The sequence below is a fragment of the Rissa tridactyla genome, chromosome 1 (assembly GCF_028500815.1).
Source record: "Rissa tridactyla isolate bRisTri1 chromosome 1, bRisTri1.patW.cur.20221130, whole genome shotgun sequence".
Classification (NCBI taxonomy): domain Eukaryota; kingdom Metazoa; phylum Chordata; class Aves; order Charadriiformes; family Laridae; genus Rissa; species Rissa tridactyla.
Window position 1 is genome coordinate 108,672,224 of NC_071466.1, and position 26,656 is coordinate 108,698,879.

Sequence of the window (26,656 nt, forward strand, 5' to 3'; positions counted from 1 at the left end):
AAGTACTTGAATCACACAAAATTATTTCTGTCTGAAACTTAGTCTTTTCTATTCCTTCAAATTAGTTTCAGTTTTGGGTTGTTGTTTTTTTTTGTTGTTTTTGTTTTTATTTTTATTTTTGGAAATACAATTGAATAAAATGTTTAGGTTTCTCCACAAAAATCTTCAAGATGCTCTACACCTTGAGGCTGGGATGAAATCCAAAACTGTATTTCAGCTTCTTTCCTTTGAAAAGCACTTGAGAATAACTTTCAAGCACCTCAGAAGAACAAAGTAGCCCAATGGTTAGGCAACCCATCTGGAGTATGGAGCAATGGAGAGAGCATGGCATGAAGGGCTATGAAGAGCTTCCCAAATAGGAAAGCCAGTGGAAGGCACACAGACACAGTTAACCTGTTCACCTGACACCACAGCTTCAGCCTCAGGCTCCCAAATCCCAAACGACAGGATTATCCAACCCAACTGTTTAGCTTTTTCAGAGCAAATTACCAGATTTGCCTCTCCCGTTAGAACCGTTTCACTTTGTATTATTAGTTTTAATTGGGACTTAACATTTAATTTCCCATTGTCCTAAGTATGTGCTTTAGCTGTTCAAATATAAATGGTCTTTCTCTCTACTACGAGCCAAAAAACCCCAACACATTACTTTTTTGTATGTTTTTCATAAATAAGCTACAGCCTTGATCCTGCACAATGATTCTGCCGGAAGTTTTCTACATTCTCACAGATGCCTACTCTCCCTAGGTTATAGCTACACAAAACTTCAAAGGAATTATCAGCTCTATGTAAAGCAGAGAATCACGAACACAAATTGAGCGTTAGAGCACAAAAAGAGAAATAAGTTTTCATGTTATTACTTTTATCCTTTGAAACTCAGATCAGACAATGTTTTTTTTGTGACTCCATCTGCAATCACGCACTTAAAATAAAAATCAAGAAAGAAAAATAAATAAAAAATCAGGAACACCTCTGCATGGTGTCTTCTTATTAAAAAAAAAAAAGTTAAAAAAAAAAAGAAAAGCACTGCTTAGAAGTACAAATAACCTGGGTTTTCCCCTTTTATAATTTTTCCCTTTCTTCTCTTGGTTTTCTTGCAATAAGCCAACTTTTAAAGGAAAACCAGAGTGAATTAACAATTTAACACTCCATTGTACTGTATCTGAATAGTAGAAAAACTAATGCCGAAGACAGCCTTTTCAAAATTAAAGTCAGGTGTAAAGGTTAAAGTAGCCAACAGGGAGGAAAAATCTGTAAAATTATTCAGAGTGGCTTGCTGCTTCAGTAGACACCTTGCAGATAAACTGTTCCACTGAAAATTGTGAATTATAACTTCAGTTCCCTACTATTTACATATAAAAAGGAAGGATGGAACATGCAATACAGTACTTACCAAAAACTTGAAGGAATGTCTGTTTTTTATCATTTCCTGCTTTGTTTTTAGCATTACAGATATAAGGACCTGCATCAATATTTTTTATATCTCTTATTGTTAGTTCTGTATTGCTTCCTCTCAGCACATATTTTTCATTTTCTTCAATAAGTTTGCCATTCCTAAAAAAATAAAAATGACGTATAAATCAACAAGTAGGTTCCAAAGTCTGAAACGGTGTGCTATGGAAGCATTAATATGTTGAAAATAATCATTGAGGGAAAAAAACGTTATGCTAGCTTCGAAAATGCATTAACTCACATGGCATAAATTAGCAGCATGTATAGAAGATATTCGATTTTAGCATAACTAAAATTGTTCTGCAGGATCACAGTGGTTTTTCATAAGAATGTGCACATTCTGGACACAAGCAAAGCATACTGAACTGCATTTTGATGTTCAAGTTTGATGCCCAGCTTCAAAATTTTATTGTCAGATTCTAAAATATATATGTATGAAAAATACTATAATATTTTTATTCTTAAATGTTCAATATTGAATTAAGGTTAGAAAAATGCTTGTGAATAGCACTCTAACATACACCTTACACTCCATGAAGTATAGAAGGAAATCGGTTCTACAAATACATACTTGTAGGTGAGAAACATTTAAAAGCGTGTTTTCAAAGTGTAACTGTTGCAGTTCACATTAGTAACAACGTACCCACTTATAAAAAAATATTTTAAATTACTTTAGAGCTTACTGGCACATAAAGAACCCTTCCAAATTATTTCCTCTCGGTTGCTGCTAGCTAGCCACAACTTAGTAAGCAGACAACTCTCCAGATGTTAGAATGAGTTCTGACCAGATGGTACAGAAATAATAAAACCTGTGAACAATCCTGAGGGCTGATTGGGGCTTGACTGGTCCATTTGAGCACCTTGGCACACACACAGTTATCAAAACAGCTTCATTGTCAAAAGTGCAATGCTAACTTTGTTTATTTCTTCTCATTCTGCCTTGTTTGCTGTAGGCTTCTTTTGATCTTGTTTCTGTTGAATCATTAACAGTCCCTTCTCAGAAGCACCTAGACAAAAATTGCCTGATTTTCATAAGCATTGATAATCCTGCTGACAATGCCAACTTCTTGAAAACAAACTATTTATAAAATGAAACCATTATGCATAACTGAAATATTCTATTGTATTCTGCATGCCTAGGTTTGAACATCTCGTTTTATTTCAAGATTTGAGCAATGATGTTTTTCACTTTCTTTCTGCTCACATAATGCTGATAACTACATATGTTTCATATTTTCTAAAATAATATTTTCCCTAAAAGCGAGAATACTGTTTCTTTCTTGGGAACATTAATATCTGTTAATAGGATTCCCCTAGCATCTATACAACTTGCATTTTAGTAACACTTTTGTAAATAACTCTAGTCCACTTAGCTGTCCACTTCAACACATTATTCACATTATTGTGATACTTGTTTATCAAATCATAGAAATTGTTTGGCAGAACAGAAAAGGTCCAATTTTCCACACAGGTGGTTTCACAAAAAAATCTAGTCATATCTGTTAGGAGACAAAAGTCTATATTCAAGGACAGAAGTAGTTTCCAAATGCCTGTTATCAGAAATATCACCTATATCTATGAAATTTCTAAGCAGAAATGAGATTATGAGCATTTCCCTGGACCCTTTAGTGAACAGGAGAGATTCAGATTGATGCTGATATTGCAGAACAGGAAAACATGAATAAGATATTAAACGGGGATTATTTCTTTCGTCAGATAATTCTAAGTCCTGTCAGTAAAGATAAGGGGATTGACCCAGTTAAACTTTACAAGTGTAAATCATCTCCACAGATGTAAACAATCATCGTGTTTTCAGTAGGACTATTCACATGAGTAAAGATTTCCAGTTTGTGACCTGTACATTTGGATCTTTATCTTTCAGTCCTGGCTAATTTAATTCTATTACTGTATTGCTTCTCTGAAGGTTATACTTTTCACTAATGTACAATAGAGTTATTAGGTAAGTAGTGAAAAAATTAGATTCTCTCGGTCCATGAAATATCCACAAAGTACATATGCATATTAAATGGAGCAGCACTTAAGCTTGCTGACCTTTCTTCTCGACTAGGTATTTCAAACTGACAAATTTGTAGGTGAACTAAAACATGTTTTCGAGAAAGACTGACACGTTAGTTCAGAAGCCTCCTTTTTAAATTGACAATCTTAAACATTGTCAGCACCTGGAAATGAAAAGGGTCAACATAAACAGTTAAAGCTTTACCACATTAGATATTTTCTTAGAGTTTAAAGCTTGAAACTACTGTCTCATCCAGCACCTTGCTTACAGTCGACGCAGAGGGATATATAAGCTACCTCAATAGTACTGTCAATTGATTTTAAAAATACAGCCATTTTTCATGCCTTAGCTGAAGTTGACCTGTTAAATCAGTTCATTGGAAACCGAAATGGAGACAGGAGAAAAGAGAATTTCTTTTTTAATTGACTAAAATACCAGTGGGCTGTAAGGAAGGTAAGACTACATGACGGCAGATCCAAATTATGCAGGCCTTGGTAAAGAAACTTCAACAGAGTGAATAATGAGAGAACAACTGTTGTCAGAGCACATGTTAAAAGGCAACAAAGACACGAGAACACTGAACTGTGTATAAAACAAGTCCTTAATGTTGGTGAACCATCTCAACAGGTACAGATGTACTTTCTATAAAATAGAACAAAAATCCTCAAGCAGAATGGAATAGCAATCATTCCCACCCTTTTTATCAGAGCTCTTCCTCAGCTCTCTAGAATGCTCGGTATACATTTGAATGTTTTACAAGTAAACATTATTCTCTTCTATAATAGCTTGCATCTGTCTGGACTTTTTTCCTTAGCATAGTCATGTATTCAGAAAACAGACTTCCATTAAGTCATTTTACTGCACAAACCCATTTTACAAATGGTTAACCTGAAGCAAATTAAATAAAATGACTGAACTCACACAGATAAATGGTACAGCTGGGAACAAAAGTGGACACATGATTCCCATAACTTGCGTAACCAAAGGTTATAATCCTTCTAAATGAGCATTAACACTTAATCAAATTCAAGATGTAATTCCACTTGTTTATCAAAAAATAAATACTTGCATAAAACTGGGTTAATATTAACTTACATTCAACACCAAAAAATACACTAAATGCGATGAAATTGGAAATATGACACCTTGGCCATTAATTCTGATAAATGGATTCAATTAGGTTCTCAATTGATGTCATGCATATTAATATTAGATAAATCAGATTTGATAGACTTTCATATCACTGACAAGTGATCAAAATCAAGAAGGATTATCTTGATCTAGTTTATGCTCAGTCTAATTTCTAAAGAAAAAGAATCTGAAATATTCTAGAAAACTAAGGTCTTTATCTTGACATACCTGCAAGGTAAGTCCAATGACAAGGAAAAGATGTCAGCAGATTCTGAATCCTTTTAACTGGCTACTAATATGTGAGTGAAAAGGGAACTGATCAGCTCAGGACAGAGATTTCAGAAATTTGATGCAGAAATTTAGTACTGGAACACAATTAAGATCAAGTTTGCTTCCTCCAGAAAAAAATAATTTAGCTCCCCCCATCTTTTTTCCCCCATTTGCATATCAATGATAATATTCCATCACAGAGGCCAGGGGCCTTTTCACCTACCACTTTGCAACCTCTCACTGTCAGCAGATAAAAAAGCAAGAATATTTTCTACTGCCAAGAACTTATATAGCCTAATAAGATAAAATAAAAAGACAATGAAAGGAAAAAAAAACCCAAACAAACAAACAGGGAAGGGAGGCACATAAGCCAATTTTCCTCACTATGAGATAGTTCCTGAAATAGGAAATAAAATCTTTTAAAAGTTATTTAATGAATGGTTTAAAAAAGTCAGTGGCTTCAGGGGCTGACAAACTGAAGGAAAATCTTTCAGTAGGCTCTGATAAGCAGAGGTGTCTCTCCAAGATGCTTAGCCTGTGTACATACTGTTATATTTATAAAATATTCTAAAAAACCACACAACTGTAAACAGAGTTATCCACAAACTGTGGAAATCTATGCATTCTTTCTTAACAATATAAAACGTTCATGTTGGTTGTCTTACAACAAGGCCATTTAGGATGCCAGATTGCAGATAACTCTTAAGAATTCTGGCCAGATAAGACATACATTGTAAAAAATTACTTCAAAGACATTAAGTAATCAGAATATTCAACCTTAATTTGAATTCAGTATCAGTTCTTTAATTTGGACTCTGCATATTTTGTTTTTCTTTTTCCTCCTCTTCACTAAATTTTGAATTCTAAGCCCCATTAAGGAATTAACTTTGCATTCTGTTTATTTACATCTCCTGAGATTTAAATTGCAAAAGAAAAAAATTTAAATCCATATTTGACTTACGGCATGTTAAGATAAAGTTGTCAGTCAAATGAAGGTAACTTTTAAAATGAATCTAACATTGTTCAAAGATTCCAAAGGAGATTAAGAATTTATGGAAATTCTTTCTATGTCCATTTTGAAAATGCAGCAACCTTTTAATTCACCTGAAATAGTATATGTATTCGCAAATTATTCAGGTATAAAATAGAAATGTGCACTGGTACGATGAGTGTGAGATACTTTATATCCCAAAAGTGATACACATCTTTGTTAAATTTGAAAGAATATACGGTGTATGCATATCTAAATTTTTACAGATGTTATATGGTAAGTGTTCCCAAATGAAATGGTAAGTGTTCCCAATGTTCATGTCATTGATATCATCAGAAAACACACATGAACTTTAAAAGCAGTACCATTTTCAAAACATATTACATTTTTAAAATTACATAAAATGCACTTGAAACTTACTCAGTGAAACGTTCCATACCCTAAGGGTTTCTAAAGCCATACTTCCTGAATCTCATTGAAACGGAGTGTTATGGTTAAAATTTATTTCTACAGATGAGAAAAATGTTATCTTTGTTATCACTTCTGCAGATCTATATTGGATATTTATTTATTGCATAACTGCATATGATTTTACCTGATGCATTCATGTACAAAAGTTGTTGTGAGATTTTTGCTTCTATTCTTTTTGAGATACGGACTCATTGCTTCAGCTTTACGTGTTTCCCTTCAAATATGAATTTGAGGGGAATTATGCCAATATGGTATTTTAGTTACTTTTTACATATATCTCACTTGCTGGTAACTTGAGTGCAATTGAATTTGTGTGAGTTCATTCACTTATTGATGCTGAATCTAGCTTTAGTAGTTCGAACTGAAATGGACAGCAGATGCTCTTAAAATTCAGTAAAGAAATTAAGGTTGCACAGATTAATGGACTGTGATAGAAAATTGTGACACATTAAAACAATGTGCTCAGATGTGAGGACCTCAAGCGAACTTACCTATACCAACTGATTTCAGGTGGAGGTGATCCAATGGCTCTGCAGAAAAAAGTTATTGCCTCTCCTCGATCTGCAGTGGCATTAAAGGATTTCTGTAGCAGAGTAATTGCAGGGGGAACTGGAAAATAAAGCATTATGTCATGTTAATGGAAAAATAAATGACTTTATGTGTTTCCGGAGAAATTTAAAGCACAGGATAGGATCTTTTGCTAATTTTGGGATTTATGGTTACAATTAGGGATCAAGTTACAATATAAATCACTGATATTAGCATTTCTTTTCTTTTTTACACAAGAATTTTAATATTAACAGGGCATTCATAACATTTTTTTTTTTGCACTAGAATAAATTTTTAGAACTCTTTTTCCGCAGTTCTTCCATTTTTTTACAGAACATTTAAAAGTAACTAGTTATACCTAGCATGTATAAGACACAACAGAGTTATGACTGGTACTAATTTAACTATCTCAAATGAAAATGTATCTCTACTTTTTTTTTTTTATCTTTCATTCATTTATAAAGATGACATACAACCATGTACTGATGTCAGACAGTGCTTTTAAAAAAGTACGCAGTAGTCTTGATTATGCATATTTAATTCTTTTTACTAAACTCCTGCATATTTCCTGGGCAGGAGTATCACCAGCTTCAAAAAGTGAAAGGTGATAAAACCCAAAGGATACAATCTATTTTTGGAGATGATATTTCCAAAAAATTTTAATGTGTTCAGAAAGCAACAGATTTTGTCTGTTCTTGATGGGATGAAGTTATGACTAAAACTGTAACAGTCCACAGAGAACCTCTACCCAACAGAAAAAATAGCAATAATTTTTAAGACAGAACAACTCACAGGCTGATATTTAATATCTGTGTTTATACGGTAATTTTAAGACAGCTGTCGTTAATCTGTTACCATTAACTGTGAAGCGAATAAACAATAAAAACAATCCCAGCAGACTGGAAAGAAGGGGATATGTGGAAAAGAAGGAATGTCAGGGAAAGCAAGAGGAACAGGAAAAGAAGATTAGGGCTTCACAAAACGTAGGTCTCTGCCAGCAAGAACATCCTATCATCAGTGACTCAGAGTCATGCTTTTTAGCTTTAATTTTCACTAGAGAAAAGAAGGAGAAACAGGTAACCCAAATGAATTTGCTTTTAGCTTCCCATTGCACTTACACATATTTTTCTCACAAACTGTTAAGAATCAACTTTTGTTGCTTTGCACCAAATATTTTAGCTTTAGTATTCTCCTTCAGAAGCCTGTCCAGCTTCTGAACCTTAAATGTACCAAATTATTAAAAAATGATGTACCAAAATTATCAATGATCAGTAAGTAAATGTACTTTTCACACTTTTTAATGTGTGCTGAAATTTAAGTGTTTCACAGATCACTTCTTTCCTATCCAAAATTTCACGGGCCATTACTTGGCATACAAAACCCTTCTGCTGTGCAACATCTTGCATGAAAAAATGTCACTTAGAAAATGTTGTATACATTTTAGCTATTTTGCAGTGCATTCTAATGTCTAGGCCTGAAAATACACTCATTAACATAAGGGGATGAAACAATTCTTTGCCAGCAGTATCAAGTTCTTCACTGCTCACAGCTAAGAACTACAGGACTGTGACTTGGTTCAGCACTTTACTTAAGCACTTCAATCTTCCAAGATACACTGCAGTGACACTGAAATTAAATATTATTTTTCTTTTCAAACATCAAATTTATTTTTCTCATCATTCTTTCTGGGAAGAGATTTGTTCATCTTTGGTTCTGTTCTTGTATGTATGTAGGATGGAACCAAAGTGTGAACCTATAAGAGGAAAAAGCCAAATGAAGCTATATTGGCAAGTCTATCACATTTCAAACTTAAAACAAAATGGTAAAATTCAGTCATATTTAAGTGAAAACAATTATTTTTTGTTTATATCAGGAAGGTCAGGAAGTCTGTCAAACTTATGAACTTCCCAGACAGCAAAGAAATCTGAAAGAAATAAAACTAGTAAGTCCATTTACCGAGAGAGAGAACAAAAAATAAGTTTTTGTTTTCAGGAAAACTTGAATTCTTTTGTTCTATTTTATACTAACCTTTTTTTTTAACAAAAGAATGCCATTTAGACCTCACTGTAAATACGGATAGAGAAGAAATGCTATAAAAAGTTCAGTGTTGCAAGTAGAAAAAGATACCTAAACATTAGATTTTAAAGATATAATCTAGCTCAAATGTATTTCAATTTATTATCCATTATAACCCCCAAACATTTCCATACATTAGAAACAACATTTTATATATCAAACTTTGTTCCAAGATTTACTTTTATCTATTTAATCTATTTTTGAGTAAAGTTGCATTCTGTTTGTACGTAATCTTTAAAGCATCATACAAAAAATTAAACCAATATAATGAACAGCCTGCTAAAACTAAAAAGGTTTTTTAACATCCATTTACTTACTGTAAGTTGCTTTCACGCTTTTTTTATGGTAAGTCTGTTTCACAGATCACTTCCTTCCTATCTGAAAATGCCTGGGCTACAGATTGGATATGGAAATACCATGTCCCCGGGGCAATGAACCTCTGAATATGTGGGCCAATAATCTAGGCAAACAGATTTTAAAACTTCCTCTTCAAATTTACTCGTTTTTTTTCTTTTCCATAAGTTATTAGAGAGAGGATTTGTTTTGCATTTCACAGCCTTCACTATCAAACTGTTCATCTCGGTCTTGCAACACTAACCAGAACACTGAATATCACTTTCAAAATATCTTTTTTTTACAGCTTTTAGCTTTTAAAACTATGTGTATGTGACCTGAGTCATAACTGCTGCTATGATCAGCTAGTTTACACACTGGTATAGCAGAGAAAATGCTCTACTACTGTCTGACAGAAATGCTATCCATTTCATTTCTTCTTCCTGATATTTACATCTCTCCCAGATGTGAATTAGCCAATGTTATGTCAACCAGCTTAGCATCCAGATGGAGGGGAGAATGGAAGAAATATTTTCAAGATATGCCCCATTGTCTTTGTTAATTCCGTCTCTTCAAAATGAGATACATCTCTACAACATTATCTTTATGTGTAGTTATAAGTGCCCACTATTTAACACGAAGACTTAGACTATTTTAAATTTAAATCACAATTACAAAACAGGAAATTTCCTATTTAATGTAAGAAATTCATAAGAAATTAGTCCTACTTACTACTCCACTAAAAATAAAAAATAATTAAAAAAAATGCAAGCCACCTAGTTTCAGTTTCTTAGGAAGTTATTGTTAATAAGGAAAATAATAATGCTCCATCTAGGTATCTAAGTTAAAAAGTTCAATTAATTTCCACTTAGTCAACATCACTTGCACATGCTGCTTCATCAACTGTGAAAATTTCTGCTACTTAGGTACCTAAATATGGGTACAGACACCTAACTTCAGCCAAAGAAAGAATGAATCTGCAACATGTTCTAAATCATTCAGGAAGTGGCTTTTCACCATTTTATTTTGGTGGTTGCAAGGTCTAATCCTTCATTTTATAGTAATAGTTCTAGTGGCCATAAATTTTTCTTGCTTCCACATAGCACAAGAAACCATTCCATAGGCAAGTGTCATCCACAGGGCAGAGATGACTCAGTTATGACCAGAATGGCCCAAGAGGGAACTTACCTCTTGTTCTTAAATAGAAGAATCATAGGTTTTATCCTAGGTTTAATTTTCTCCTCTTCTTGAGAGGATTTGAAGAGACTGGTCTTCATCAGCATGCTTTAAGGCCCGGGTGCTTTCAGCCTCTCAATGTTTTTCCACTCTCTCTGTCCTCTCTTTTTAGTTGGACAGAGAGATAGAGAAACAGTACCAAATAAAGTACTCGCTCACAGAAAAGGTGATCTTAGTTCAAATCTGTGCCCTGAATCAGAGGATGTATGGGTCACCTGCACCATGGATAATACTCTAAGACCGTGAGAAGGATAGCTAATAGTTCCTGTTTTAATTAAATCTTCGTCATTATTCTTGCAAAAGGGAATCTGACATTTCACACTATTCTATTATAGCTTACATTTTCGAGTGGTGCATGAGCATTAGAACAAATTATATTTGTAGAAACAGAAACAATATCAACCCTTGCTATATAAAAAAGAAGACATTTAGAAAGTAACATACCCACATACTGTTTGCAGTAGAGAATTCTGCTACTCTGCAAATAAATCAGCAAAGCTACATCAGCCCCTATATTCCTCCTGAAAATGTATTTCCACTTTAAACCCTAAATACATATGTGAAAGCAAGGACTAATATTATTGATTTAATTATTAATCTCATCATTCTCTACATTCACCTCTCCCTACAGACTGTCACAAAAATTTTAAATTTTTTAAATATAAATTTATGGGTTACATGGCGTGCCAGCTCTCCTTAAGCATTCCTATTTCTTTGTTTTTTAGCTGCACTTTATCCAGCTTTGGAGACCTTGTGTGGTTCTTACTATGTGTTTGTATAGATCTTAGGTCTTTCTATAGATCCTGTAGGCACTACTGCAATATAAGGAAATAAACAGTAAAGTTCTAAATTTGAATAGTTTCTACATACAAATATTGCCATGATATTATCATCCAAAGTAATCATTATTGCTTTTGCTTTTTTGCCTTTTTTTTAAAAAAGAAAAAAAAAAAAGACAACATGGTGGAAATACAGCCACGTAGCTTTTACTGGCCTACAGATTGCTCCTTTTTTTTTTCCTTTTTTTTTTTCTCCTCTTTTCTTTTCTGAATCCGATTCATTCATAGGTTTTTCTTTTCACCAAAGAGCAATACAATTTTTCTTTCTTTCTGATTTTTAATATTACCCTAAAAGTAATTTTGGGCCAAGTTTTATGTAGGAAAACCTATTTATTCCTATAAACGAAGCAGAAAATAGCTCTTAATTGATACTACTCTACGTGAGTGACCATGGCAGAATCGCCCAATTGGCAACCCCTTCTCCTCCCAACTATGAACTGAAGTCTAGAGCTAACTGAGTATTAGCTTTCTTAGCTAGAGTCATAATAAATATATGAGGATCTACATTCGAGGATGTAATCCACCAGTAAAAGATGTGAAGTCAGACCATAGTCTTCAATCTGAAGTTTTAGGTCAAATACAGGCTTGTTCTCAGCTCAACAGCATATAAATATCCAATAGAAGTGAAAGGTTTTCACAATGTAGGTTCATATTCACGTGTATATATAGCAGCAGCAGAAAATCTCATTCAATTTTAAATGCTATCAGATGCACTGTTGGAACTGTACACAACCAGGAGTCAAACTAATGCAGCAGCACAATGCACAGAGAGGAAAGCAATTTGTTGGGGGTCTTCACACTGTGTAGGGCATGTACTGTTATATTCTATCACAATACGTAGGGTAATCACCCATTTCCTGCCACTGCCTGTGTAATATCTACCACAGTCTAAGGAATTCTGCTTCAAAGATTGACTATGTGGATTAAATAATACCTGTGCCAGAAGCTGCACTTTCTCCTGAAATTAACTGAGAATTCAACTTATGTAATATCTTCCGTAAACTGGGGTTTGCCAAGAAGGACCAGTCAAGGACAAAGCATTCAAAACTCAGAATGTAATAGGCACGATGGAAGTAGCTTCATTGAAAAAATGACATTAAACAGAATGCATAGATAAAAAATGCCCTTTAGGAACTGTGTCCTTTCCGGACAATATATGAAAAGATATTTATTTTACAACAGGTCAACCCTGAATTTAAGAGACAGCTTGAGCTAAAGGCTCCATCTCATCTTAATCCATCCATATTCCTTCTTAAAGGTTTATTATAAACTGATAAAATGCATAATGCCACTTTTCAGATAACTCACTATATATTTTACTCCTCATAAAAATAAAATGTTAAAAATCTATAAGTAATGCTGTTAATCTTAATAAATTGTATCTGTGACTTTTGTAACAGTTACTAAAATACATTCAATGCAGTGAAGGTGAATAATTGAAAAAATCAAGTGTGGTATTTCAACAGTAAATATTGAAATGTTGAACTGAAAAAATAGAGGGTGAACTGAACTACTATATATTATAATCTGAAACTCAAGTCTTGCAGTGATTGTCAATGTTCCATGAATGATTAAAAGCAATAATCCAGCTTTTATGTATTTATGTAATGTGATATTATGAAATGTAATGAATTCTATTTACAAAGTATTGTAGATTTTTAAAAAATATTAAGCAATTACATTTATAGGAAAACGATACTAAAGACATGACAACTATATTAACCAGTTTAATCAGGAATTTTTACAAACTGATATAGTTTAAAATAGGCTATGAAAATCAAGTAAAGCAAGAAGTCAATTCAAAAACTTTTATTTCTTACCATTCACAATAACAATTATGTCCCGAAAGTCAATTTCTCCTCTAGCTTCCACTCTTCCTTCACATCTGTATACTCCTTCATCACTTTTATTGATATTAAGAATTTGGAGATTATTGTTTGCTAATACTGCAAATCGATCTAGAAAGGCAAGTAAGAAATTAAGTGGGGTTAGTAAATCAAGACAACACGAGGAATGCTAACTTAAATGAGTAATATTTATGTACTTTCTCTATACAATCAGAATGCTCATAGAAAAAACATTTGACAATTTAAAAGTAAAATGCCAGTCAAGAAATTTGGGTTTTTTTTCTCACTCCAAAATGCATTGCCATTTCCTAAAATTCAATCTGAATTTTCTGTCCGTAACTTCTTACTTACTCTGAGGAGTCATCAAATGTAAATTTATAAAATATTGCAAAATTAGTGGAATATTCATGAACACCTACACAGACTATCAAAAAGATTAGAGAGATGGAAAAAAGATAAATTGAGTGATATATAATAAAATAAGTTAGAAATACTTCTTCCCTCTTTATCTAGAATAACCAACTGTCTTTGTGCCCATTTTATGTCACTGTGCTAATCATTTCTCAGCTTGCTTGCTCACCTTCCCTCCTCCTGTTCCTTTGTTCATTCACTATTACTCAGTCAATGATGTATCTGACTGTAGTCTAACACTTCACAGAAATGGCTACGAAGACATAATCCAACAAACCACTCCACTTTCTGCATAGTCTAGCATATAATGATATTCAATAGGCCTTTTGAGTGTCTTGAGTTCATTGAAAAAATCAGATTCTGAACAAGTGTGCATACACTTCCCCGCACACGCAACAGCAAAATTATAATCTGCAAGAGTAAACTGAATCTGAATTTAATGTTTCTCTCCTTCCTGTCTGAGCTAGTGTATTGGGTTTACATGGCAAGATGTTGGCAGCAGGAGGGCTGCAGGGGCGGCCTCTTCAGGAGAGGCCAGGGTTGCCCTGTGCCAGACCGAGCTGGTTCCAGCGAGCTCCAGCAGACCCACCGCAGGGAACATCTGAGCCCCACAGCCCAGGTGGCACCTCTGCAAAAGCCTGTGCAAGAAAGAGCAAAATGCTGTGCAGTAACCGTGAGAGAGAAGAACGAGAAAAATGAGACAAACAGACCTGCAAGCACCAAGATGAGAGAAGGCGGAAGGGGAGGAGATGCTCCAGGTAGGGGGGAGATGTTGCTTTAATTTTGTCTTTGTGTCTCACCATTCAACTCTATTTAACTAACAATAAATTAAATTAATTTTACCCAATTCAAATCTGTTTTGCCTGTGCTGGTAATTCGTGAGTGATCTCCCACCCTTTATCTCCACCCACGAGTTTTTTCATCTCATGTTCTCCCCCTGTCCTGTTGTGGAGGGTGAGAGAGCAGATAGGTGGGTGCCTGGAAGCTGGCCAAGGTCAACCCACCATATTAATTTCATTAAGAGTCAATATTAATGGACTCTTTTGAGGAGAATTACTTCCTGCAGTTAGCTGTATGAGGTTTTTGAAGAACCTGCGTACTTGTTATTCAGCTGTCTTGTGCTATTTGAACCAGTGTCATCCTTTCAGTATTGGAGGATGAGATTCACTAGCTTTCAGTTTTAACTAGCAACCAAGTGTCATTTTTCATTTTGCTTTCTTTTTTGGTTCTGCTAGATTTTTAAAGCATGCTAGATTTCCCACAACACAACACTGATATTCAAAACCAGTGATAAACAGCATTTGGTAGAAAAGCTTTTATGTAGTTATACAGCTAATAGTCTATTCGTAGAACATATGTACATATATATTTACAAATAAAACCGCTTTTTATGCCATGTGGGTTCTGCTTCATTACCAAGAACTCTATCAGAAAAATGTAAAAAGAAAATTTAATTATGCTTCACCTGATAGAGGTTTACAGGACATCAGTGGCCTCAACGCATTTATGCTAATTACGTATGGTTTATTAAAGACATGCTTGAACATTAATGCCATTTCACACACTAACACATACAAATTATATCATCTTTTTTTTATCCTGTCCCTACACAATTCCCAGAGAGCTGTGCTTCAAAATGTTTTGAAAAGCTGAGATCTATGCCCTCTTTAAGAATCAGTAACCTCTTTTTTTTAGTTAACATAAATATTTAAAGTGTGAGGTGAATGAGAGGACTGGAGATCATCTTTATTTCTTTAAAATTATGAAAAATGAGAGTTTATTTAGTAACAGGAAAGAACACCTGTAGGTGTTGGCTGGATACCTTTTCAACTTTCATTGAAGAAGTATTTAATGGAAACAGCAGGAGACATTCCCATGAATATACTAGGTATAACAAAAGAAAAACATTTTGGACCTTTTTCAGCTACTCAGACTCCCTACATACAGACAAAATTAATACACGCCATATTATAAGGAAACTTAATAAATGGAATGTGAATTGAATGTGTGACTTTCTTTAGAAATTGTTGTTCTCCATGTTTTATCCTTTGGTAGGCTTGTGAAAGAATAGTTCATATGTAAAAATGCCATTAAGTATACAATGATACTATTGTCATTCAGCAGGAATCAATTGTGCATAGACTGGCTGGGTCAACAATGCACTGAAATCTTGACAGGCAGCGGTTAGATCTTGATGCACTCACGTGTACTAAAGAACAGGTCCAGAGCAATAGAATTAACTAGTAATACAACATGAAACATACAGATGGTGCGCACACAGATAAAGTTCACTGTCCCATGGTTATTGTAATAAAAATGGCGTCCTGTACTAAATGGCTTACAGTTGGTGGATGTGGACAGTGACCAGGCACTACACTCTTCCATCTTACCACTCTATTTTCTGGACTCAACACAGTCAGCTTCAAATGCCTGATTTAGAAGAACAGTCACGCCACCTTCCCCTTCAGCCAAATTAGACGTTAAGTGGTATGGATGGCAAGAGGGATTGCCTGTGCCTTTTCAGTACCTCATAAGCAGAGCTTGAGGAATTTTTGGCTTATGGTTTGCAAATTTTACTGTGTTCTAGGGTACGTACCAGGCTATGAGTCACAATGTCTAATAAAAAGGTTAGGCGCAGCTGTTCATTCTAAGACTAGGACATGACTAAAGACCTGTTGAAGAAAAATCAAAACTTTCAGCAAAACTGGAAGACCAAGACTCCTATTAAATATGCCCTATTAAATAGTACAACCAGACTATTCCATTCTCTGCAGGAGGGACTGTTTTTCAACCCAGTAATTTCTTCTTCTAGACCAAACCTAAACACAGCATGTTAACCATCTAAAGTTATCACTCACCTTTGCACATCATTTTACACAAACGTCTTTAACAGGTCTACATTGTCTCTGCAGACCAATGGCACCACTTTTTCCACTGCACAAACCACTGACTTGAAGTGGGAAACCTAGTTCTTAGACACTTCTCTGAGGAAGGAGCAGAACTGGCTTGCCACAGACTACGCAATATGATCTAGGGGGTTAGCCTGGCTCATTTGAAGTCTGTCTTATCTAGCCCTGCAGAATAAGAGAGAATGCTTTTCTATGGACCGCACCAATCCTAAGATAACATGCAGTTCCCTAGAATTGTAACTAGATGCATTTTCAAAAAGTAAATTCTAATAAGTTTTCAGAACCTTTTATCATATATAAATTATGGTCCTGAAGAGGATCATCTTACATACTAAAATTACCTATGTGGGGAAAAAAACCCACCCACCTAATAGAATTACATAATTGAGACTGTAAAACCATAAAATATACCAAAGCATACAGGAAACATGGAAGATGCACCAGTCACTAACATTTTCTATCCAGTTGTATAAAACATACAATTTTCTACACACGTTATAGTTACATAACATACCTATGCTATGTTTATAGAAAACTGCTCATCTGATAGCGGAATTCTGACATACCTTAACGATGTGAGCAGTAACAGAATAAAACATGCGTATTTATGCAGGCAGCGGGTAATTTATGTAGCGTATTTGTATTAACAGTAGCAGTTAATCTTCTTCTAAGGTTATCTCCAACCACAAACTACTATACAAATATCTCTATGTAAAATGTCAATATTTGCTTTAAGCACTGTAGAATGGGTAGTACTTAATGTCCTTTGAAGCCTCAGAAATGTGCAAAAACAGAGAACGTCCCTAACAACTCCAGATAAGATCTGATCAATGAAAACAGACCCATTCACTTTTATAGCTAATAAAATATCCCTGACTCCCATACAGTGGAATTATGCATCATGACAATTCAGCTCTTGATAACAATACAGATAACAATACAGAACACCTCCAGAAAATTATGCTTTATATATTGCTCTATAAGACCTTAAACATACAATCTAAGGCCAGAAATGCTTTCGGAGGTCATTGTTTACCTAGGTTTTTTTTTTTATTGTTTGTTTGGTTTGGTTTTGTAATTGAGGAATACTGGACAGCCACTCTTACAGCTTCTTACTCACATCATTGTTTGCAGAACTCAGAAGAGTCTATAAATCCAGCAATGGAGCAGATAAGGTATTGGGAATATAGAGAAACTGATTGAGAATGGTGAGAGACTATTTCACCCACAGCTATTTCAACTATACTGCACAGCAAAAATCTTTACATTTTTACTTCTCATTTTGTGCACAGGACTTCTGGGACAAGAAGTCAGTCTTCTGTTGAAATGGAATATACAAATATAGATACTATTAAATGTGAAGAATTTGCAAAACTGAAATTGTCAAAAGTCTGTGCTGCAAAAATCCTACTAGTTGTAAATATACAAATGAAGAATGGTCAAGAATATAACATAAAAGCCATGAAATTAAAGCAATGACATTATCTCATGTCTTCCTAATATGCCAGTGCTAGAATGCTTAAAATAGAAACTGTTTTTCTCATGCCCTGCAAATAAAATGCAATAGGCAATTCAGTTTGTATATGAAATTATTCAGAATTTAACTTGCTATGAACTAAAACTCAACGAGAATAATTACTTACTTCTTTTTTAATAGACACCATTTAGGATATGACAGACAAATTTGATGTTATTTAATTTAAAATTATGCTAACAAATTACAGGTACGGATCCTTCACTGAAGATTTTGAATCTGGAAATGTAATATGAAACTGAGTCTTTTTATTTCACAAGGCATGAAAAAAAGATTTCTTAACAGCAAGAAAGATTAATCTTCACCTAAATTTATCAATCTAGTTGTTAGGGAATATAGCCTAAATAGATCACTTATATCTCCAGTTGTTTGTAACCGAAAGGCTAGCTTACACTCATACGAGTAAAATCTCACAATAGTGCAAAAATCCTATCCACCTGAAAGGCTCTGAGCTAACGTACAACCACACCAGAATCAATGCAGCATTTCTTAGTGTCATCACTTTGCGTGCACAGTGAAGTTTATCTGTATGTGTTTTAAAAATGTGTTCAACCCCTACATACATGGCAGCCCAGGAAGAGCTCCTGCAAAGGAGCTTCCAGCAATCTTTTGGGCATTTGGATGCTCATGTTATATCGGAACAAAATTCCCCGTTGGAAAAATGTGATACATGGAGGAAACCATTCCATACGGATTCTCTGTAGACCACAGAACCTGGTTAAATTCTACTTAAACTGATAAGCTAATCAAAATCCATCCTCCACTACAATGTGATTAGTCGTCTTCTACAATAATATTTTAATATTAATTAGAATGTATAATTTAAAGAGTTACCAAAATACTAACTGTCAGCAATAGTTGTGACTTCCTCATTCCGATACAACCAGCTGACAATGGGAGCAGGTGAACTAGTAACACGGCAAACAACTTCTGCGTCTTCTCCCTGCCTGAACTCTTGTGGAGATACTATGTCTCGGAAAGTGAGCTTTTCTGAAAAGGAAAAAAGCAGAATATAGTAAGCATTTTCCAGTTCATTTAGCATTAAAATTATCTGTTACACCAAATCAAATAATTATTAAGAGTTCTCATTGTGATAATACAGAATTATTTCCATAATTTTCCCAGACAAGACTCAAACAGTTCTGGACACATAACTTCCACTCTCTCTGTAGAAAGGATTTATGAAAATCTGTTTGATTTATATAAACTAAGCATGTTTTATAAATATATTTTTCATTGTTTTCAATGTTCCAGAGTCTAGTTTTGAAACTGTAGTTTTTTTAGAGGTCTATAAATTCAGGTTAATAGTCTATTTATTCTCTTGTGCATTTTATTCCTCATGATCTTATTATTGAATTAAAACCTCTAGTTTTTATTCCATCAAAACTTCCAACAAAATCACCAAAATTATTAGGAAAAGTCTTATTAAAAAGGTGGAACTTTCACCTATGACTGTGAAAACCATCAGCTGAGTAAAACAAAAAGTGAAAAGCCAGTGGGAAAATGTATGGAAAAACAATATAACTAAGTCATATGAATTTGTAGCATTTTTTGAGGAAATAACAAGATTTTTTTAGGCTTGATGAGGAGGCTTTTAATTATTCCAACCCAAAACAACCAAACTTGATATTTGAATTTATTAGTGGGTTGAATAAGTTCAGTATTTTTAGAATTTAGTGTTAGACCTCCAATATGGCATTAATCCATCATCTCATACAAGATCTAATGGCAAAAACCTGACAAAAACTTCTGGAAGATTTTCTTACACATAGAAGAACCAAACTGACCTATGTTCTCTAGGATCAAAGACTGTCAATTATATTTCAGAGGACACTCTGAAGAATATAAGTCAGAGATGCAATTCCACCTCCACCTTTTCGCATTGATATGCGTTCAGGCTCAAATAATCCACACAGTGCCCACAGCAGAGGGAGCATACTTTTGTTGTATCAATCTCTTGTACAATTTTACAAAGTATTTGTATGAAATGTTTGAAATATTTGACCATATGCAAGTGAAAAGAAAAACCCTCACAGACGTCAGTGAGTATTGAACCAGACCCTAGGAGTACAGTGTATCCTGCTTTTTCCTCACAATACTTCACAAATACAGATGAGGAAACTTTCACATGTCAGTTCCAACAAACCTTCACATTTCTTGTGTAGGTCTTCAGGTTTATCTAACCTCAGAATTATTAAAATTACCACATAGAAACACTTCAAAAGATTTCAACCTTGCTCAGCAGTCTGCTAATGGAGTGACTGGCAGTTTTAAGCATACAAACGAATTGAACAAAACTTGAAATCTTTTGAACTGCTAGCTTTCAAGCCATCATGTAATCTCTTCTAACTGCCATCACCATTTTAATGGTTGTTTTATCAATAGAATTTTTTTAAATTGTATGTCTTTTGTTATCTGACTAAACTGTACCTTTCAGAAGCAGTGCTTTATGATTCTACTCTGTACTTTCTGTCTCATTGCATTTTCTCAGAGATCAGTCCACCCACAAAAAAATTTGTGATGAATATTAAAAAAACTATTCTCCAGTGAAATTAGAGAATATCTCAGCTGAAAGGTTGCTGGCATATGCCCCCGCTTTCACTAATAAAGGCCTTGCCTTGTGTCTTCACAGTGTACTTGTTCAATGTATTGCTTTTAGGCATTTTTGATTGATCTAAAGAATATAGTACAATGTAAAGTTATTTAAGTAATTTGGAGAAAAACAGACAAACCCAAAACTCTTAGAGAATCTCTTACCACGATAGAATATATTTACTTTTCAAATATATTCCTCAAACTCCAGTTGTTTGTAATTGAAACGCATTTCGGTTGCTTATCACATTAAGCTTCAATGCTTTATGGCAAAAGACCATTATAAGTCCAAGAATAGGAAAAGACTGACATGAAAAATAACTAATTCAGTCTAAACTGCACTTTTTAAAATGACATATATTGTACTTCCTGCACTTTTATTTATGCACATATTTGTAATAGGTTGTAGATGTACTTGTCATAAGAACGAGGATGACTTTTTTTTTTCATATTTCCTCTTTTCCGAGGCGTACAGCATACAGTACACCCTCATAAGATGGTTTTCTAAGATACAAAGGAAAAATGATCTACAATATTACAAAGTGACTATGCATTTCATTTAAGTCTTCATCATCATATCTGTTAACGACACTGCAGGAGATTCAATTATTTGGAAGATAAGGTTCAGAGCCTGGGAAGATATTTTGATAGGCTTTACTTTCTCAGTAGAAGTGGCTTTTAAAAAATAGTCTTTCATTTATCAATTGATAATATTTTACTTACGATAAATTTCCAAAACAACAGTAGCTTCTTGAGTTTGTCCTTTAGCATCTGTTGCTTGACACCGATATATACCAGCATCTTCTATATTTGCATTATAAATGGTTAGACGTGATCGAACTCCTTCTTTCTGAACAACCACTCTTTGACTAGAAACAATCTTCTCTCCTTGGGGATTGTACCAATCTATGCTGTCAGGCTCACCAATGGCTACAAACAAAACCAAAAAACAACCCAACCTTAGAAGTTCAGGTAGACATTATGCAACACATACATCTACCCAATGGACAATGTCTATGCAATGTCAGAGAACTGCTACATTGTAAGAGTTGTGAGAAAGTCTGTAGAAATATAAGTAAGGCAAAACTGCAGGCTGATGTATGATTGTTGAGACAGGATAACTAACAGCTCAAGTATTCAAGAGGTAAAAAAATGAAACAGAAAGGTATAAAGTCTGAAAGGAAAGAAGGCTGTTTAGCAGTCACTGGATCAACAGGCCAATTCATCGGTCAGCTGAGTTGTCAGTGTAGTCAGGCCATGTGTCATTGTCAGTGGAAGATGACAACTCAGCAACATCAAGGATCCACATCAGGCAGCTGCAAATTGAAACCCTTCTCCTCCTGACTGACATCTACCTCACCAGAAAAGACTCTTTGAGTGTCTCATTAGATTGGAGAGGATACTTAAACTTAGCCTAGTAGCTTATTTAACTCTTTAGTTTAGACAAGTGAAAATATTTTAACTAAAGAAGCATCCTAACAGATCAAATTCCCTGTACTGATACAGACAATTCAAACTGAGTGATTCAGAGTGTGAAATGAATAGTTTTTTGACTGGAAATGTGAAGCCAGTGATAATCCACTATTTATTACAAATCTCAAAAGTCAATGTGACTATGGAAAAATATGCTAATTTAAGTTAATATTGTGAATCAATTCAGTTTCAAATTATGTAGAAGGTTGAAAATCGAACAAAAAATACATACCTACAAGTAAATTGAATACATACCTGTGCATGTGAAGAATTTGGATTCACCCACACTGAGCTCAACTTTGCTAAGTGAAATTGTAACTTGAAGTAGAGCTGAAAAATATAAAGTACGTTGTGAATACATTTTCGCATTTCTCAGTTTAAATTTTATACTTTCAGGTTTTGTGTTTTCTCATTCTATACTATAGAACCTGTTCAACAAATATGAAAAGTTTCAGCTACGCATTTTACCTTTTGAATGGGAGTATATAAAGAGGTGGAGAAAACAATCGAAATAAAGAAAAGATGTTACACGAAGGATAACAGCCTCACATCCCAAAAATGAGAACAAAATTAAAGAAAAAAAGAAAAATGGGTAGAAATACACATGAACATAAAATCAAAAACTCAGTGAGAATAAAGTGCCTGGGAACAATCACATAGACTGACCAAGGGTAAATCATGCCTGACCAACCCCACTGCCTTCTATGATAAAATTATTATTTTTATGAATGAGGGAAGAACGTTCCCTCATTCGCCCATGAAGAAGTGGGCGGTAATTACCTTGACTTTACCAAGGCTTTTGACACTGCCTCCCACAATATTCTTGTATCCAAGATTATTGGGTATAAATAGCAAGTAGTGGGAGATGGTTGCAGGGGTGAGTTCAGTGGGAGGGAAATCAGGGCTTGTGCTGTACTAGACAAAGCCAGGTCTAGCTGGCTCCACAATGGACCCAACTGCAGGACATAGCTAAGCCAGCTGGAGGAGTTTGTGGCACCTCTTAGAACACCAAAGAACAACAAGGACAGAGCAATAGGAGGTACTCCCTCCATGGCACAGTTGGTAACACCCCTGAAGGGATTGTGGCCCATGCATAATTGCCAGAGCTAGTACACCCCCAAAAAGACTGTGGCCTGTGGATAAACCACAAAGGAACAGAGGAAATGAGTTAGGCAGAAGGAGCAATGGGAAAAAAAAGAGTGAGAAAGAAAGAATAGAAGAAAGAAACCACTATGTCCTCAACCCAATCTCCTGCATCACCCCTTACCTCACTGAAGGGACTGAGTGTAATCTGCATTGATGGTGATAACAAGGGGAGTGGAGACTAGGAATGGGGAAAGAAAGGTATCTGGAGCCTGGGAAAGGGAAAGGTGTTTTCCCTAAGTGTTTAAGTATTTGTCTTCTTTGTTTCCCAACACTCAATAAATTTTGAAATATAATAACCATGGTAAATACTGTGTATGTGGAAATATTGCACCTTTTTGAAAACTGCAACACAAACTACAGTGTATACTGAATGTCCTAAACTCACTAGATTCCTTTTACATAAACGGTGTGAAAGTCCAACTGGACAAACATCTCTAGAGGTGGGGACACACTTTTCAGTGTGATAAGTTTTACTCATGAATATGTTAGAACGTTAAAACCTACTAAATGTCACAATTATTTGGTTCTGTTGACAGTATAAATTAAATAAAAGATGAGCACAGAAAAAAATCATTTAGTAGCATTACATACATTTTAATGTGGCAATTATTACAATTAAGATAAAAGTGTAATGAAATAGATTTGCTATTAACTGATGTTCTTTCATGTAATCAGCCCAGATAAGCAAGAATTAAACTAGATTTGAATTTTTGTTCAATAGTCATATCAGCAGTCAAACCAAAGAAAGGCAAAGAAAACTGAAGATTACTTCAGTATCAGCTTGCCAAACTAAATTTAACAGAACTGTGTATTTTTACAAAAAAAAAAACCAAACCAAAAAAACAACAACAAAAAAACAGAACCAAACATCTGTATGGTAAATAATATTTTTATGAGATGTCCTGAATTGTGGAATTTTTTCCTGAGGAGGTTATCACAATTGGACTTACTTTTTTTTTAATTATTAGTAATATTTTATATCCTGCCACCATAAGAAACCAAAAAAAAAAAAAAACCAAAAAAACAGGCCCCCAAGAACACATCCTACTCCAGGCAAATATAAGTATCTGATTGTAGTCTGTTTGCTACAAAACTTGTCAGTCCATAAAGACTGTCAAGGAAGAGAGCAGGACTGCCTGGAGGTCTGTAAGAAACTGAAATGGACTGTAAAAATGTTGTATCTAGTACCAGATCGGGTACTAGTACTATTCTCATTGCAATAGCACGGAACACAGTGAAGGTTCCTTTAGGGTACACGCATAGCGCTGACAGAGAAACTAATATGCTCGTTCTCATCTATGGTTTTTATGTCCATGGTACGAGAAGCAAAGGACAAGCTTAAGTGTAGGAAAGACGACAAGTTTCAGGCAAAGTTTTATCTTTGTTGTAATAAGCATCAAGGAGTAATAAATCATCCAGGAGGGTACTCAAAGCCTCACGTCTTTACTTACCTGTCAGAGTAAGTTTCACTTTTACCTCAGGACATATAACTGCCGGTTGGAAACCAAGGTACTAATAAATTCAGAGGTTGGGGAATTTCAAGAGATTAGAGTCTGGACATTTATTTCAAATCACAGACTCGCATTTAAGGTCCTATATCACTACTTGTCTGGTACTATATTTTTTATAGAGTTTGTAGCCTTGTAGAGTTGCTTCAGGAACTCATATATGTTAGCATTTCAACAGTATTGGTTCAAGGACAATTTCATCGCTCAGTTCCAATATCTGTAATAAGTGATGTTGAACTATGTAAATACAGTAGATTAAGAAATAAATGTCAGGTAGAATGTAAGGACTGCATGATGAGAGGAGAAAAGCAAAGCTAGAGAATATTTTTCCTTTATCAATGAAATAGATATTTGAGACCGTAAGACAGTTTTGGCAAAGGGGTGAACTCCATTTCAAATTCTTAGCATAAGTGCAATTATAAGCTCTGTGGAGACATGCTAGCTACATCTCTGAAACCAAAAGGAAATAATATTTTCTACATACGGTATTTTAATATTTACAAAATAGAAAAATATAAGACCATCTGCCCAATTTTTCTAGCCTCACCATTTTCCTAGCTCTGCTTCATGTAAATAGAAAAATACTGCTTTATGCAAACTGGAATGAAAAATACTGCCCAAGTTATTAATCTAGCATTCTGTGCTTATTAGGTAGTCAGGCAAATAGTCCTGTACTAAGCTAGGAGAAGGCTCACTCATCACTTACTGAAAGTAAAATTTTGCAAAGAGACAACATATCCACCAAGTTTTACCTTACTTTCAAATTTTTTTCAATAAGAACTACATAGATGCATTAGGTTATTACAAGCTCTGATGAAGATGGCACACAACGTATACACAATTTGAGTTATTGCTGTACACTAACAGCTAATGGATTAATATAAAAAGGAGCTGTTTGTACCAGATTGATCTGAAGGTCTTTGAACACACAGATGAATGCTTATTTTATTAGGTCAGAGAGATACTAAAGAAATTCAAGTCAGCAGAGGCTGTGTCTAGCTATGTTGAACCGACTCCAGAAATGAATAATAGCTTCTTGATAGATCTGACAAAATATTGCCTCTTCCCACATTTCCAAGTTTATTACCTAACCAGCTATAAATAAATAAATAAATAAAATTTTAAAAATGCAAAATCTAGAAGATCCCCTCAGGTAGAACACTGTGGAGTGTAATACTACTGTGGTATAGCTGTTCTGGGAAAAAGCAAAGTCAGTCAGGGCTTCACTCAGTCTTCAGTACTTTGCAATTTTATAGGGAAAAAAAAAAAAAAGCACTATTAGCACTAGGTGATATAACCAATCCCTTCCTCTTTGATCATAGTCATTATATAAGAATTACTATCAGCTGTCCTACACTAAGAGGATTCTGTTGAATTACTCCTTAATGGGTATAAAAATCACTTAGGAAGATAAGTAACAGTAGCAATAGGAGGTCCATTTGTTCTCTTAAATATGGAGACAGATGACCCTATTCATAAAACCTAATATTTAGTAGTCTAATTGATTTCAGTCCCATTTGCACTAGTATCCTTCACATTTCAGAACTAGCATCACAAACCCGTCATGGCTCTGTCTATACAGAAGATTACCAAATGCAACAGAAGTGAGGTGTCATCAATGAGAGCTTAGAAAAAGTGTAACAGTAAGTCACTTGCATATGTAGTTCTATCGTCAGTTGGCAATACATTAAAACACGTTATGTATATACTATACAAATGTATAGTTAAATTATATAAAAATTATATAAGACACTAAAAAAGAAAAGGAGACAATATTTGAATAAAAACTGAAAAATATTAGGCAAAGCCCTGCTCCAACTAGTAACTCCATCCATCAACTTCTTGATAATTTGATTTCTTGAAAAAACACCCAA

General features: G+C 34.5%; 1 protein-coding gene across 1 annotated transcript in view; it reads right to left on the reverse strand.

Moving 5' to 3' along the window:
* Positions 1-26,656, reverse strand: part of NCAM2 (neural cell adhesion molecule 2) — a 302,573-nt gene that overhangs the window by 118,618 nt on the left and 157,299 nt on the right. The window contains exons 2-7 of the mRNA XM_054211746.1: positions 22,384-22,458; positions 21,379-21,585; positions 18,910-19,053; positions 13,183-13,320; positions 6,821-6,938; positions 1,391-1,551 (exon numbers count right to left, since the gene is read on the reverse strand). Of these exons, the coding sequence (XP_054067721.1) occupies positions 1,391-1,551; positions 6,821-6,938; positions 13,183-13,320; positions 18,910-19,053; positions 21,379-21,585; positions 22,384-22,458 (843 nt within the window). The remainder of the gene's footprint in view (positions 1-1,390; positions 1,552-6,820; positions 6,939-13,182; positions 13,321-18,909; positions 19,054-21,378; positions 21,586-22,383; positions 22,459-26,656) is intronic.